This window comes from Antechinus flavipes, chromosome 1 (assembly GCF_016432865.1).
Source record: "Antechinus flavipes isolate AdamAnt ecotype Samford, QLD, Australia chromosome 1, AdamAnt_v2, whole genome shotgun sequence".
Lineage (NCBI taxonomy): Eukaryota > Metazoa > Chordata > Mammalia > Dasyuromorphia > Dasyuridae > Antechinus > Antechinus flavipes.
In genome coordinates, this window is record NC_067398.1 from 589,160,699 (window position 1) to 589,176,425 (window position 15,727).

Here is a 15,727-nt window from a genome sequence, read left to right on the forward strand (position 1 = left end):
TTTTTAAATTCTTAGAAATCTTTAGTACCACTTGACATTTCTGATTGAAAAAGAAGAGACTTTTTTTTCTTTTAAGCTCCATTATCTTCTTTTGAATATAACATAGTAAAATGACTTGGACTAAATTACCTCCATTCTTCCTTTCACTTCTATTTCCAAAAGCTAAGCCTTGTAAACAGAAGGGTCAGCAGAGTAAAAACAAATGTGATCTGTAAGCTGGAGTGCTGAGCTCATAATTGAAACTCATTCTCTTAGCTGATTTTTTCCCCTTTTAGAGTTCTTTCAGAGGACCAAGATAGTTACCTGTGCAATGTTACCTTGTTTAGAAAGGCAGTGGATGACTTCAGACACAAAGCCAGAGAGAACAAGTAAGAACATTTCTTTCAGTACTATTTAATCTGTTATAGTATTTCTGCACATCATGGACTGTTCTTTTCTTTTTCCAATTTCAGGTTCATTGTCCGTGATTTTCAGTATAATGAGGAAGAAATGAAAGCAGACAAAGAGGAGATGACCAGACTCTCCACTGACAAGAAAAAGCAGTTTGTATGTGAATTTTGAGATTAAGCATGAGGAAAACTTATGTTATGATGTTGTGATCTGACCTAAAGAGAAATTAAAATTTACTTTTTTTTTTTTTTTTTTTTTTTGGCTTACGATATGTTTTTTGTGCATTTTTTAAGTATATGATTTACTGAAAAGATTAACCAAAATGAAATGTATTTAGACAGTATAGAATAGAGGAATAAATAGTGAATTTGAAGGTCAAGCAAGATAGGTTTAGATCCTACCTTGATACATTGTATGCCACTGTGGAGAAGTCAATTAACATTTTCTCATTTGTAAAATGAGAGTAATACATTTGGACTTGCCTCACAGAATAGTTATAAGGAACAAATGAGATAATGTATCTAAACCATTATGTAAACCTTAAAATAGTGCTGTATTTACTTTAAAAAAGTTATTCTCATTTTTTCAGTGGCGTTCAACTAGAATTGGTCTGGGGATAACTCTCTTGCTTTTATTTTTTATATTTAGTGTTTTATTGTGCATTGTCATAAATGGAGAAAATAACTGTAGTAATAAGCAAGTTAAGAAGAAAAGAGGAATTGGTAGGAAAGATAGTGAATTCAGTTTTATACATGCTAAGTTTAAGTCTTTAAGATATCCAGTTTGAGATTTTCAGTAAGCTGTTGGAGATGTGTAACTGGAGGTCAAGAGAGATATTAGGATTGGATAAATAGGTGAGTATCTTCTGAGTAGAGATGATATTTGAACCCATGAGATCTGATGAAATCACAAGTGAAATAGTGTGGAGGAAGATAGAAAGACACCTTTAAGAGACACCCAAGGATAGTGATTGTAGCCTGGCTCAAGATCTAGCAGTGGAAGACTGAGAAGGAGTATTCAGACAGGTAGGAGGAAATCTAAGAGAGAGCAGTATCATGAAAACTGAGAGGGAAGAGAAACTCAAGGAGAAGGGGGAGTTTGAAAGTGATAGAGGCTGCAGAGGAGTCAAGTCAGTAAGGATTTATTAAGTACCTACTGCATTCTAGGTACTGTTGTCAAGTTCTGGGAACACAAATAAAGCAGAAAGAAAAACAATTCATGTTCTCAAGGATCTTATATTCTAATAGAAATAACACATAATAAATGAAGAACATTCAGAATTGGAACTGGGAGAGGAAGACATGGATAACCTTAAAACAAAGGTTTTGGATGGAATCGTTGGATTAAAAGAGGTAGCAAGAGTGGAGTGTGCTTCCAGTGTGGGAAAGCTATAGGAGTATAGGGAAAGAATTTCCATGTTGACCACAGAAGCAATCAGGAAGGATGACAATTGAGAAAAGGTATTAAAGTTGATAATTAAGAGATTATTAGTAACTTTAAAGAGAACAGTTTTAATTGAATGATGAGATTAGAAGCCAGACTGTAGAGAGTTGAGAGTAAGAGGAAAGTAGAGGTACCAGTTATGTAGTTGGCATCCTCATTGTATTTATTCATGAAAGGAAAGGGAGATCTTGGCCAATAATTAGCAGAGATTGGATGAATCATGTAAGATTTTTTTTAAAGATGGGGAAAGGCATTAGCTTATTTGTAAGTAGCAGAGAAGCAGCCAGTAGATAGGAAAACAATAAAGATTAGTGAGGAATGATAGAGGAGCAATCTGTTGGACAAATTGAGATGGAATAGGATCTCTTGTGTATGTATGAGTGTTTGCCTTTGCAAAGAGAACGGATGGATGTTGGATGGGTGAAAGAGGAGATAATGGAAGTCATCTTAGTGATGTGAAATAAGCAAGGGAATAAAAGGATGCTCCTGTTAAATGGTCTTATCTTAAATTTTTTTCAATAAAATGTGAGGGAAGGTTCTCTGCTGAGAGGTGATGGAAGTGGAAGTCATAGAAAATTTGAGGAGGAATGAGAAGGTGTGCAGAAGCTGCTGTGGTGACTAGAGAGGTGTGACCAGATTGCTTTGCTGTAGTGAGAGTCCAATTGAGATTTTTGTATCATAAAATTTGTAGTGGCTTCAATATATAAATAGAAACAAAGATTGTAAACTTCAATATATAAATAGAAACAAAGATTGTAAACAGTTTTCCATGTAGATATAGTAGTTGTAAATGTTGAATGGTCATAGAATTCATTTTGACAAAACAGCTGTCTGATAACCAGCAAAGGTATGTAGGAAGAGATGAAAATGCAAATTAATATTCATTAATCTTTCCTCTCAAAATTAAATGCTTCAAAATTTTCTAGAGATCACATCTTTACATACCTCATAACTCTTTTTCCTCTGAACAAAGGCATACTTGGCATACATATCAAATAAAACTTGTCCAGGTGAGTCTCAGCTTTAGGAGTTAATGGTAGTATAGCTCAACACATACAGAAGCCACTGCCAGGAACCTCAGTGGAAAGCTGGTAATTTAGATCTTCCTTGAATCTGATTGGACATGAGTTCACACTGAGTAAATGGAGAACTTCTGCTTTAATTTGTTCTTTCAGCAGAGTGATTGAAATTAGAACCAGTTCTACCTCCTAAATGGTGGAAAATAAAGAAGTGTTGACAGCCTGTGCCCTGGTCATTAAGCTTCCAAATTCTGTACAGGGCCAGATTGATGATATCCTTTCTGATAAAGTAGTGCCTCTGGGTATAGTTATTGGCAGCATCTTCTGTGTTCAAGGTGGTGATAGGTTTCAGTATGAAATTCATTAATGGCAGTTGGTTTCTAGTCTGTTGACATGGTCCTGGGGACATGCTTGTCATTGCGCATTTCACTGAAGGGTTTGAAGGAAGTACCCTGGCCTGTCCAAAGCCGTCAGAGATGGCATTCATGCAATACAAAGGGACACTAGGGTTTGCTGAGTTAAGAAGCAGCTTGGCAACATTATTGCATAATAAATGGTGAAAAGGATAGTTTCAGCCAGGCATGGTGGCACATACCTGTAATCCTAGCTACTGGTGAAGCTGAGGCTGGCAGATCAGTAGACTAGGCCAACCTGATGTTTAGCCAGGCCACAGAATGGTGAGCCCTAAAAAGGGGGGGTACACACTAGGTTTCCTGAGGAGCTAACTGGATTAGTTTGGAAATTTGATCAATTAATATAGTATATTCCAAAAGTCTTAGTAAAGCTTTAAGCAATTTAAGTTTCAGCTGATTAAAACTGTACTAAGACTGGCACACTCTGCATAGAACAACTTTGCAAAGAAACACAGCTTTGAGAAAGTTAAGAAAAATTCTGATCTATGAACTGGCCAACTACAATTCTAAACAATAGATGACATAATCGTTACTCCCTGACAGAGAAGTGACGGATTTGAGGCAGAATGATATATATGTTTTGGAGCATGATAAAGATAAAAATTTCTTTTGCTTGCTTTGCTTATTTATTAAAAGATCGTGTTTTTTTCCATTGGGGAGAATTTGGAAAAGGGAGGTGTTGGGGAGAAGGAAGCTAGTGATAGAGTTGACCAAAAAAAGGAAGGGGAAAAAAAGGCCATTAAGCGATTTTTAAAATTCACAACAAAAGAGATCAGAAAGAAGTTCAGAAAAAAATAGATGAGTAAGAAAGCTTTGTAACATGTTCAGTAGAGAAGAGTGACGTATGATGAGGAAAGAGAGAGAAGAGGGGCTCTTGGCAGTTGGCTTTAATTTTTCCAGTGACAGATGAGAGAAGATTCTCAGTTTGACAAGATGGGAGAAGGGGCTACCATGGGAAACTTGGAAGGTTTGAAATAGTTATTTTTGTGATTGGGATAGTAAATTGATTAGAGGGATATAATAGCAAATGAGACTGTAACATATATTGGTGATGGACCTCATCACCATAGTTGTGTGATTTTTCTCTGCCTCTATTCTATTGCATAGAAACCAAAGCAGGAAATGGGGGGGGGGGGATAATCCAAGGCTGAGGCTGAGATGGGCATGACCCGTGATAGAATAAAGAGAAACAGGGCCTACTGAAGTGTAAAGATTATAGTATGACTGGACTACTTACCAAGTGCAGAAGGGAATAGTTAGTAGTGTACACTTAAAATGTTTTAAAATCAAAGCACTTTCCTAATGTTAATTAAATAATTATATTACTTGTATTTGATTGGAATATTAGATAGATTATTTAAAATGTATCTCAAAATATGTCTCTTAATCAGAATTTATAATATGTTATGATAACTGTGGGTTTTATTACCTGAATTTACATGAAAAAATTTTACATTTTCATTTCATTTCATTCAATCTTCATATTTCATTATATTTTCATTTCATATAGAAAGGGGCTATAGATACCTACTTTCTTCCACTAATTTTTCAGATGAAGACCTCATTTTATTTGTCTTCTCCAAAGTCACACGATTAACTCCTTCCCACTATTCCTAAGAACTTGTATGTATGTAACTTGAATTCATTTTTTAAATGTACTAGGGAAGCTCAATATTTAAGGAACCATAAAGTTTTTCTTATCCAATTTTAACAAATATCTCATATTATCTATCTGCTTAGTACACTTTGAGTTTTGTCCTTTGGGTCTCAAGGTAAGATATGTGTACTCAGTATCATATTTAGATGTCAATTCAATAAGCATTTATTAAATACCTGCTATTATTAAACATTATAGTAGGTATGCAAGGAAACAAAACAAAAAAGACATGATTCCTGTCCTCAAGGTTTAGTTATAAGCCTTTTATATAATTGTAGTATAAATTACATAGTGGGGACAGCTAGGTGGAGCAGTGTATAGAGCACTAGCCTTGAATTCAGGAGGACCTGAGTTCAAATGTGGTCTCTCTCAATTAATATTTATTAGCTGTGTGACCCTGGGCAAGTCATTTGACCCCAATTGCCTTAGCAAAAAAAAAAAAAAAAAAAAAATTACAACATGACATTAACAAAGTAAAAAGTGCTGTGAAAGTTTAGTGGAATAAAAATACTAAATTGCAATCCATGAATCAATTTCCATATGTTAATGTCTTATTTTCAAGGTATAAAGCAGTGGCTAACATTTTAGTCTTTGCTTTAGATCAGAATGTCAGATAATGATAATACTTTTTAAAATCTTGCCAAATGGGTAATTTGCATGTTTCTGTGGATTCTAGATAAGTAGTCTTTATTTTATAAATGTTTGGTTTTATTAATTATCATTTTCAAGAGCAAATGACTGGTTGTTCTTTCTTTCTATAGGGACCACTAGTTCGGTGGCTGAAAGTGAATTTCAGTGAAGCTTTCATAGCATGGATTCATGTGAAAGCATTAAGAGTTTTTGTTGAATCTGTTTTAAGGTAAAACATCTTAGTTGTTTTTACTAAGTCTAGCTCATGCTTTGGAATTGTAAAATTGGGGGAAGACAGATATAGTACTGTGTAAATAAGCATTTGAGCAGACTTAAATATTATACAATGGGTTTGGATGTGCCAAAAGTCATGATGGAATTGAAGTGTATCTCCAAGAAAAAGTCTCATACCCTAATATAGTTCCTGATAAAATGGAGATAGTCATTCTCTGACACCCTACTAGATAGGAGCCTAAATGTACTTGATTATTTGTTTCTCTTGTGACCTTTCATCTTGAAAGATCAAAAAGGTGTTTCATTTTTGTTGAATAAAAGACTTAAGTTCTAAATCTTTTTTAAGATAAAACTAAATCATAACATAATAAATATTTGCTGATTCTGAGGAAAATAGACAATGAAAGCACAGTCCATTTTCTTGTGGTACATGTTTGTGATATAAATAGAAGTAAATCAAAGACTTACTCATATTTCATTTTAATTCAGTGACAATAGTTTTTCTATACCTCAGGCTTGAGGCCTATATTAATGTTGCTACTATTAGAAACATTTTAATTGACTTACTGCTTGAGTGCTCTCATTGTTCTTATTTGTAATTATTCAGAATATCATAATACATTCAATCTCATGATCATCATCAAAAAAGTATTTATTAAACAGCAGCTAAGTGGCCACAATGATTAAAATTTTAGAGCTGGAGTCAGGAGCAATAGATCCAAGTCTGGACTCAGAAATTTATAATCTCAAGTGATAAAAAGAATCAAACCAAACCAAAACACAAACTATGTCTGCTTCAGTTTTTCTCATCTATAAAATGGGGATAATAGTAGCACACCTACCTCCTAAAGTTGTTTTTGAAGATTAAAAAAAAATATTTATTAAAAACTTTGTAAACCTTTAGTTTTATTTAGTGCTTTGAAGTAATACATTTACATTCTAGGCATCATCATCATCATCATCATTATATTATTAAACAAATACTAATTTTCCGAGAAAGCACATGGTTTATTTAAAACATTGAATTATGCTTTAAGTAATAGGAAGATAAGCTTCATCTTCAAGAGAGAGAATGTGGTTTCTAAAGGGCAATGAGAGCCAAATTAAATATATTCATAAGCATTTGTTGCTTTTTTGAAAATGCCTGTTTTAATGAAATATGTTTATTCACTCTCAGAGATAAAGGTGCATTGAAGTCTGAGGGCCTGCATTTTCTTAATAGCATTAGCTGTTTGTAAATTTTATCTTTTTTTTTTTTTTTAAATAATTCAGATATGGATTGCCAGTGAATTTCCAGGCAATGCTACTTCAACCTAATAGGAAAACCATGAAGAAACTGAGAGAAGTATTGTATGATTTATACAAACATCTGGACAGTAGTGCAGCAGCTATTATTGATGTAAGTATATTTATGTCTCTATCATATTAAGAATGCAGTTTCTCAAAATCATTGCATGATTCTCAAATTCAATATGGATCTTAAAGATAATTGAAAAGTAGTAGTATATACAGTGACATATTATAGGACTGCTTGCCTTCTTGGGGAGGGGGGTGAAGGGAGGAAGGGGAAAAGTTAGAACAGAAGTGAGTGCAAGGGATAATGTTGTAAAAAAAAAAAATTACCCAGGCATGAGTTCTGTCAATAAAAAGTTATAATTAAAAAAAAAAATAAGTAGTAGTAAATGTGGTCAGTCCTTTAAAAGCCCTTAATTGGTTCTCATACTGAAATTATACATATGTGCAATTTAATTTTGTTCATTGTTATAAACTTAAAGTACCTTGAAGTTAATATTAAGCATTGTTTTTTAAACCCCTTTAAAATTATTTTGTCCTGAGCCAATATTAACAATAAAATAATTATTTTGGTCTTCTTAAAAATTTAATGCATTGTACATCTAGGCATCAAAGAACTTTAAAGAATCCACTTAAAAGTTAACCTTTTTAAGGTCTGTGTGTTAAGGTCATACAGACATTATATTCTGAAACTTTTTTTTTTGTTTTTATTTTTTATTATTGTCTTAAACTATTCTACATTAAACTGGTTTTTTTTTGTTTTTTTTTTACAATTGAATTCCGTGGCCTACCTTAGGACATACTGTTCCCTGGGCTTTAAAACCATTCCTACGGTTCTATTTCTTCGAATCTTTAGTTTCCTTCAGAGCTCATTCAGTTATCAACTCCTATAGGAAAGGTTTCCTGAACTCCCTCATGTGTTTTCTCAAATTATCTTGTTTTACTTAGCTATTTAGTTGTATTATCCAATAACATATAAACCAGTGACCGTTTTTCTTTTTTTGTATTTAACTCCAGGGCCATATATATAATAGATCCTTAATTATTTGTTGAATTGAATTCATTTGTTTGCACGCTGGCACTAAATCAGTGGCTTTTTCTTATTTTCCTAAATTACCCCAACATACCCTGCTTCAGAGTCCACATGTTGGCATGCTCATTATTAGTTTTATGTTTAAACAATTGTAGTCTTATGGGAAAAAAAATTAGTTATTATGCATTGTGTGTTAGATGTTATCACTGTTTTTCTTGGAAAATTTTATAGCAGAATACACAGCATTTTGAACTAAAGAGATTTCTCAATTTGTTAAGAGTGTTCAAGGCTGAAGTAGGATTTATAACACTTTGTCATGAAGAATCTTATACCAAGTTGATGTGGTATTTCAGAGAGAGGTGTAATGAAGTACCTTCATTGTTTTTTAGTAGTATTAAAAACTTTTTCTTCTCTGAGAAGTAGTTACTGCAAATATTATTATTATTATTTTATAGATGTAGAAGCTTGATCTCTGTTAAATACATTTCTCAGGATCACACAATTAGTAAATATCTAAAGGAAAGGATTCAAATAAAGGTTTTCTGATTCCTAAACTTAAACATTTGATATCTTGCCTCTCAAATGGATGTTTTATGCAAACAGTAGATTCTCATTTTCTCAAGTGTTAGAAAACCTTCAGGAATGCTTGTAAATTTAAATAATATTATCTGACTCCAGTACACATTTGAGTAAATCACCTTTCTTGAAAAAGAGTTTTTGTGTTATAAAAAAGTTAATATCTGTGTCAGATAGAAGACATTTACTTTCCTGAGATTTCCACTTGAAGTAAAGTTTGGGTTTCTCTTGACTATCTCAAAAGAAAGAATTCAGAACTTGGAGTCCTTGAACTACACTCTGAGGTTTAATATTTGTTGCTAAATTGATGTTTAGTCAAAAACAGCACAAAGCCTAAAGTAACCTGGAATAGTATTTTACTTTTTTTTAAAATAATGTTTTCAAGCACCAGCCCTGAAGTCAGGAAGACTTGAGTTCAAATCTGGCCTCAGACACTTTTAACACTTCCTAGTTGTGTGACCCTGGGCAAGTTACTTAACCCCAGTTTCCTCAACAAAAAACAAAACAAAAAAAGAAAAAAAAAGAATGTTTTCACTTTGTTTTCTCAGTTACATGTAACAGCAATTTTAAACATTCATTTTTAATATTTTTTAGTTCTAAGTTTTCTCCCCCTCCTTGAAAAGGCAAGCATTTTAATATAGGATTATACATGTGAAATCATGCAAAATATTTTTACATATTAGTTGTAAAAGAGAACACAACAATAACAACAACAAAAGTAAAGAAAGTTCTAAAAAATTATACATTTAGACTCCATCAGCCTTTTCTGCAATTGGATATATTTTTCATTGTTAAGTCCTTCAGAATTATCTTGTATCATTGTATTGATCAGAGTAGTTGTTTACAGTTGATCATGATGCAATATTGCTGTTACTGTCTATAGTGATATCCTGGCTCTGCTCTTTTCACTTTGTATCAGTTCATATAAATCTTCCCTTATTTTTCTGAAATTGTACTGCTCATAATTTCTTATAACACAAGTGTATTCCATCACAGGCATATACTACAACTTGTTCAGGCATTCCTCAATTGGTGGACATCCCTACAATTTTCAATTCTGTGCCACCAAGGTTGCTGTAACATTTTTATACATGTAGGACCTTTTCCTTTTTCTTTTTTTAAAAGAGTATTTTATATTTTAAAATTTCCCCCAGTTACATGTAAAAACAACTTTCAGCATTTGTTTTTAAAACTGAGTTCTAAATTCTTTCCTCTCCTCCCTGTCCCCCATTGAGAAGTCAGGCAGTTTAATATAGGTTATATATGTGTAACCTATTTTTATATTAGTCATGTTGTAAAAGAAAACATATACCAAAATAAAAACCCAAGAAAATTAAAGAAAGGTAAAATGCTTTGATCTGTTTTCATACTCTTATCATTTCTTTCTTTGAAGATGAGTAGCATTTTTTATCATAAGTCCGTCAGAGATGTTGTAGATCATTGTGTATTGTTGAGAACAGTTGATCATCTTAAAAATATTGCTCTCACTGTGTGCAGTGTTGTTCTGATTGTATTCATTTCACTTTGCCCTCAATTCATGAAGTCTTTCCAAGTATTTCTGAGCATCTAGTTTATCAATTCTTTTAACACAATAATGTTCCATTGAATCACATACTACATCTTGTTTAGCCATTCCCCAATTGATGGGCATCCTCTCACTTTCTAGTTCTTTGCTATCAGAAAAGAGTTATAAATATTTTTGCATGTATAAATCCTTTTTTTTTGTTGTTTTGTTTTGTTTTCTATTTTGGGATACAAACCCAGTAATGGTATTGCTAAATCAAAGAGTATGCAGGATTTTATAGGCCTCTATGCATTGTTCCAATTGCTGTACATAATGATTGAATCAATTACAAACTCCACCAACAGTTCATTTGTGTCTCAGTTTTCCCAAAGCCCTCAATATTTATCATGTTAATTTTTGGTCCTATTAGCCAATTTAATGGTGGTGAGGTAGTGCCTCAGAATTATTTTAATTTTCATTTCTCCATTCAGTAGTGTTTTAAAACATTTTTTCATGTGGCTGTACATAGTTTTGATTAGTTCATCTGAAAACTGTTTATATATTTATCAGTTGGGGAATGGCTCTTATTTTGGATAAATTTAACTCATTTCTATATTTGAGAAATGAGGCTTTTATCAGAGAAGACTGCTATAAAATTGTTCCCCAATGTTCTACTTTCCTTCTAATCTTGACTGCATTGATTTTGTTTGTGTAAAACTTTTGAATTTAATGTAATTAAAATGATCAATTTTACATCCTGTAATGTTGTCTGTCTTTTGTTTGGTCATACATTCTTCTCTTTTCTATAGGTCTGACAGATATAGTATTCCATGTGCCCTTAATTTGCTTTATATTATCATCCTTTATTTCTATGTCATGTGCTCATTTTGATCTTAACCTGATATATAGTGTGAGATGTTCATCAGTACTTAGTTTCTGCCAAATTGCTTTTCACTTTTTCCAGCAATTTTTGTCAGGCAGTCAATTTTTTTTCCCAAATGATTGATTCTTTGGCTTTATCAAACATTAGATTATTATGAACATTTACTACTGGGTATTGTGGGACCTAATCTATTCCACTGATCTACCACTCTATTTTCTTAGCCAGTACCAGATTATTTTTTTGATTACTACTTTTTTCCCCCCAGTTATATGTAAAACAAAATTTTTTTTTGGTTATGCATGTACATTTTTTTATATATTTCCATATGATTCATGTTGGGAGAAAAATCAGAAAAAAAAGGGGAAAATGATTTGAAAAAACCGAAGAAAGAAAAAAGTGAGCATAGCATGTGCTGATTTATATTCGGTCTCTATAGTTCTCTTTCTGGATGTAGATGATTGCAGGGGGTCCAAGGAGTTGAGCAGGAGGAATAGGGTGGGTGTCAAAGGAAGACAGGAGTCATGGGGTAGTTTGAATGAGGAACTGATGGAAGTGAAGCTCCCACTTTTCTCAGGCTCCTTCAGGCTTTATTTTTATACTATATCATGATCATATACTTTTCTTTAGGTCAACATAGTCTTTAGATGTGTCTGATATATTGATCTTTATATGTTACTACATTTGACATTTAATATTTGAGTTTTTTATGATTAAGTGTTAATTATTGATTACATTACGCAAAGCCAATAACGAAAGGTAAATGTTATATAAGGTTAAATGTCAGTGAATTTTGTTAGTTTACTTATGTCTTCTTTGTCAATTCTAGGGATTGTTTGATTCCTGATTTGAAACCATAAAAATTTATTTATTTAGGGCAATTCCTAGTTATATTTTAACCATCTTTTGGTTCTTTTCTGAGCCTAAGTTGGTAAATACCATTATTTCTTGGACCTTGGATTCTCTCCCATGGAATGACAATGCTTTCCATAGTGTTCTCTCCTTTATCATTTGTCTCAGTGAGAGAGAGTTTTATTAGGACAGAATATGCATGTGGAATCATTTCTAGTTAACTTGCCCAAATTCTCCTTGTCAACAGACTTATTTTAGATAATGTTTTAGTGTTGTAATCAAGCCAGTTATAAATTATATAGGAAATAGTAGTCCACTAATGAGAATCTTTGAAGGAAATATTGTTCCTGCATGAGTGTTGTGCACATTTGATGTCAGTGCCAGGTTTTGCCAGTCAGCTTAGAGATTGCGGCTCCCAACAGATGATGTTTTCCATTCAAAGTTTATTGGGACTACCTTGCATCATTGAACCACTGAAACGAACTAAGTCTATCATAGTTGATCATTGCATAGTCTTGCTGTTGCTATGTATAATGTTTTCCTGGTCTGCTTGCTTCATTCAGCATCAGTTCATGTAAATCTTTACAAGTCTTTATAAAATCAGCCTATTCATCATTTTTTATAGAACAATAATAATTCCATTATTTTCATATATCATAATTTATTCAGCTATTCTAATACTTTCTAATTACACTTTCTAATACAAGTTGAGATCTAGTTTTGCTAGGCTGCCCTCTCGTATTTTTTTAAAAATTGATTTCCTCTATAGTCTTGATATTTTTGACATTTTCTTCATTTTTGAAAATTTTTAGTGATTTGAACTTAAACACAAAAAAGATCAAAAAGAGAAAACATTTCCTCTATTTTTCCTCCTTTCCTCTATACTCTGTCCTAGAGAAGGTTGCCTTTAGATATGAATATATAAAACCATACTATCTATACTATGTACCTTCTTTCATAGGTCCTTTTGTAGTTTAGTATTTATAATATTCAAAATGAATTAGTCATTCATAGTTGTTCTTGGGACAATTCCTGTTACTGTATACAGTATTCTCTTGATTCTGCTCATTTCACTCTTCATTATTCCATGCAAGTGTTAAATCAACCATTTTTTTGGTTATTTATAGTACAGTATAGATATTTTTGTTTTTCAAGATGAATTTTATTTTTTATAACTCTCTAAAGTGATTTTTTTTGGTAATTTTATATGGCACTAATATAAATTAGGTAGAATTATGATTTTTATTATATTGGCTTGAACTACCCATGAACAGTTAATATTTTTCAAATTGTTTATATCTGACTATATTTATATGAAAAGTGTTTTGTAATTGTTATCATATTGTTCCTGAGTTTGTCTTGGCAGGTAGACTCCCAAGCATTTTGCTTGAGTGCAAGTTATTTTAATGGGAGTTATTCTTTCATCTGTTCCTCAGATTGTTGACAATGTATAGAAACGCTTGGGATTTTTATGGATTTATTTTATGTCCTGCAACTTTGCTGAAGATTTTAATTGATTCTGTTGGTTTTTAGTTGATTGTTTGGGATTCTCTAAGTATACCATCATATCATCTTTCAAGAGTGATAGTTTTGTTTCCTCATTGCTTATTCTAAAACTTGGAATTTCTTTTTCTTTTCATTGTCATGACTAGCTTTTTAAATATAGGAATAGTACTTTTCTTTGAATGAAACTGTTACTAGTCCCTAAAGATAGAAATTAAGAACCCATTTCTCCAAAGATTTCTCCCAAAAATAGCCTATCCTTGATTTCCACAGGGGTTGTATACTGATAAAAGAGTGCTTTTATAGTATGATTTCTATAATAACTCTACAAGTTGGAGCTTATGTTACCTTTCAAATAGATCCTGATTGTTGATTAAGATCCAATTAACAAATAAAGTTGTGATTAATATTAATAACAAGTTTACTCTGTAAGATTCACTTTGTCTATTTAAAGCTCTCAGAAGGAAATGAAGTCTTTAATGAGGAGAGTGATTTTACTTTATAGAATTGCCTCAAATATGCCATTTAATTTTCTTATGCTACTTAATCATATCAGCAATGAATATCTTATGTCATTTATAGTGGGTAAAGTTTTTATTGATATATATTCTGAACCAGAAGCCTCATTTAATTGTCATATTGAGAAAGTAGAGTGGCATCTTCAAAATTCATTTGTTACTAGAATGTTAAAATTGAAAATAAAAATTCTTTTTAAAGAAATAATAGAGAATATTTGTTCTATTTCCAGTTTTGAAAGTGTTAACGTAAAATTTTTTTTAATTTTTCAATAGGCTCCCATGGATATTCCAGGCTTAAATCTCACTCAACAGGAATATTATCCCTATGTGTACTACAAGATTGATTGCAATCTATTGGAATTCAAGTAAAACTGGTCCCCAATACTGACTATCCTATTCTAGTGTTGGTGTATATGAACAGAATTGAGGTTGAAGTATGCCTATACTTTTAACTCTCCATTAATCCAGTGCTTGCTTCTTATTCCCATTCCTTAGGTGAATTTTCCTATAGAAGTCCATCTCTTGGTATTTTCTTTTCAAAGAAGAGTATATGTATTGTTGCTTTTTATTGATCAGGTCTGTAAATGTGTACTGAAAAAAAATCAGAGTTTATTTATAAACAGATTAGTATATTAAAAAAAAAAGGTTTTCTTCATTGATGTAGTGGTATGCATTCAATAAACTCGTTACTATTGTTCACAAACACCTTGTTTATTGAGGAAAAAATATATACATTTGTACCATTTTGTTCCTTGTGTTTAGTAGCTATAATTGTTAAATAGTTATTGAATTGTGATGTAAAAAAAAAAGTGACAATATTCAGGTATGTGTTTTCTGAATATTTCCAACAATCTGTGAGCACTGTCAACACCCACAGGCGAGAATAAAATTACCTGTGCAAAGGTATGTGGTGGTTTGCATAACTTCTCTAAACGTTGGTGGAAGTATTCCCTAACTAAGATCATTGCTGACTAGTTGCTGCTGTATCACTTTGAGGTCTTTGTTACATACTGCAAGGGGGCAAGTTGTCTTCTATTCACTTGGTTTTTATTTTCCCACAGATTATCTTACTGTGCCAAATTTGCTTCATATTATACAATGTGATGTTGTAGTTCATTTTTCAAAACATATGGATAATTTATTCCAGATATAAATTTTGGTATTCTTAAATGATTGAGAACTAGGTCTAATTTTGAATAAAGTCCAGCAAAACTATACATCCAGTCAATTGAGTTATTTTCAAGTCATTAAAAAGCCTTTGCAGCCTTTTATTAGTTTTATTAGTTACAAAGGGATCCTTTCCATTTTTTTTTTTCAGAAACCTGATGATTATATTAAGCTGTAGTATATAGCAATAAGAAAAATAACCTGACAGCATTTAGAAGAAACTCTTAAAAGATTTAATAATGGACTTTTTGTAAAGGAAAAGCCCTTTAAACTTAAACATTGCAAAGATAATTTTCTTTGGGAGGTAATATGGTTGAGGTGGTTTTTAGTCCCACTGTAGTTCATCATTTTAGCCTCTTATTACTAGTGAGATACTAGTCTGTCACCTGTTTTTTTTTTTTCCCCCTGTGGTTTATGTTTTTATTTATTTTAGCCACTAGCACTTTCCGTCATTTTTTGTCTTCATCACTATGTGACCTATTTGTCTTTAATAAAATTCATTACAAGATCATTCAAAGAGCAACAGAAATAATTACCCTATAAACTTCTCATGGAAATCAATGTTTTGAATATTTTCACTAGGCTGGTTTGATGTTGAAAAATTCAGCAAATGAG

The 15,727-nt window shown here is 32.1% G+C and overlaps 1 protein-coding gene across 4 annotated transcripts in view; it reads left to right on the top strand.

Annotated features, from left to right (window-relative positions):
* The window catches only part of ATP6V1C1 (ATPase H+ transporting V1 subunit C1), a 50,418-nt gene extending 35,256 nt beyond the window's left edge, over nucleotides 1–15,162 (top strand). For all 4 annotated transcript variants that reach the window (XM_051970961.1, XM_051970962.1, XM_051970960.1 and 1 more), the window contains 5 exons: nucleotides 276–368; nucleotides 453–546; nucleotides 5,684–5,781; nucleotides 7,059–7,185; nucleotides 14,219–15,162. In XM_051970961.1, coding sequence (XP_051826921.1) covers nucleotides 276–368; nucleotides 453–546; nucleotides 5,684–5,781; nucleotides 7,059–7,185; nucleotides 14,219–14,314 — 508 coding nt within the window. In that variant the 3' untranslated portion in view covers nucleotides 14,315–15,162. The remainder of the gene's footprint in view (nucleotides 1–275; nucleotides 369–452; nucleotides 547–5,683; nucleotides 5,782–7,058; nucleotides 7,186–14,218) is intronic.
* The last annotated feature ends 565 nt before the right edge of the window (nucleotides 15,163–15,727 follow it).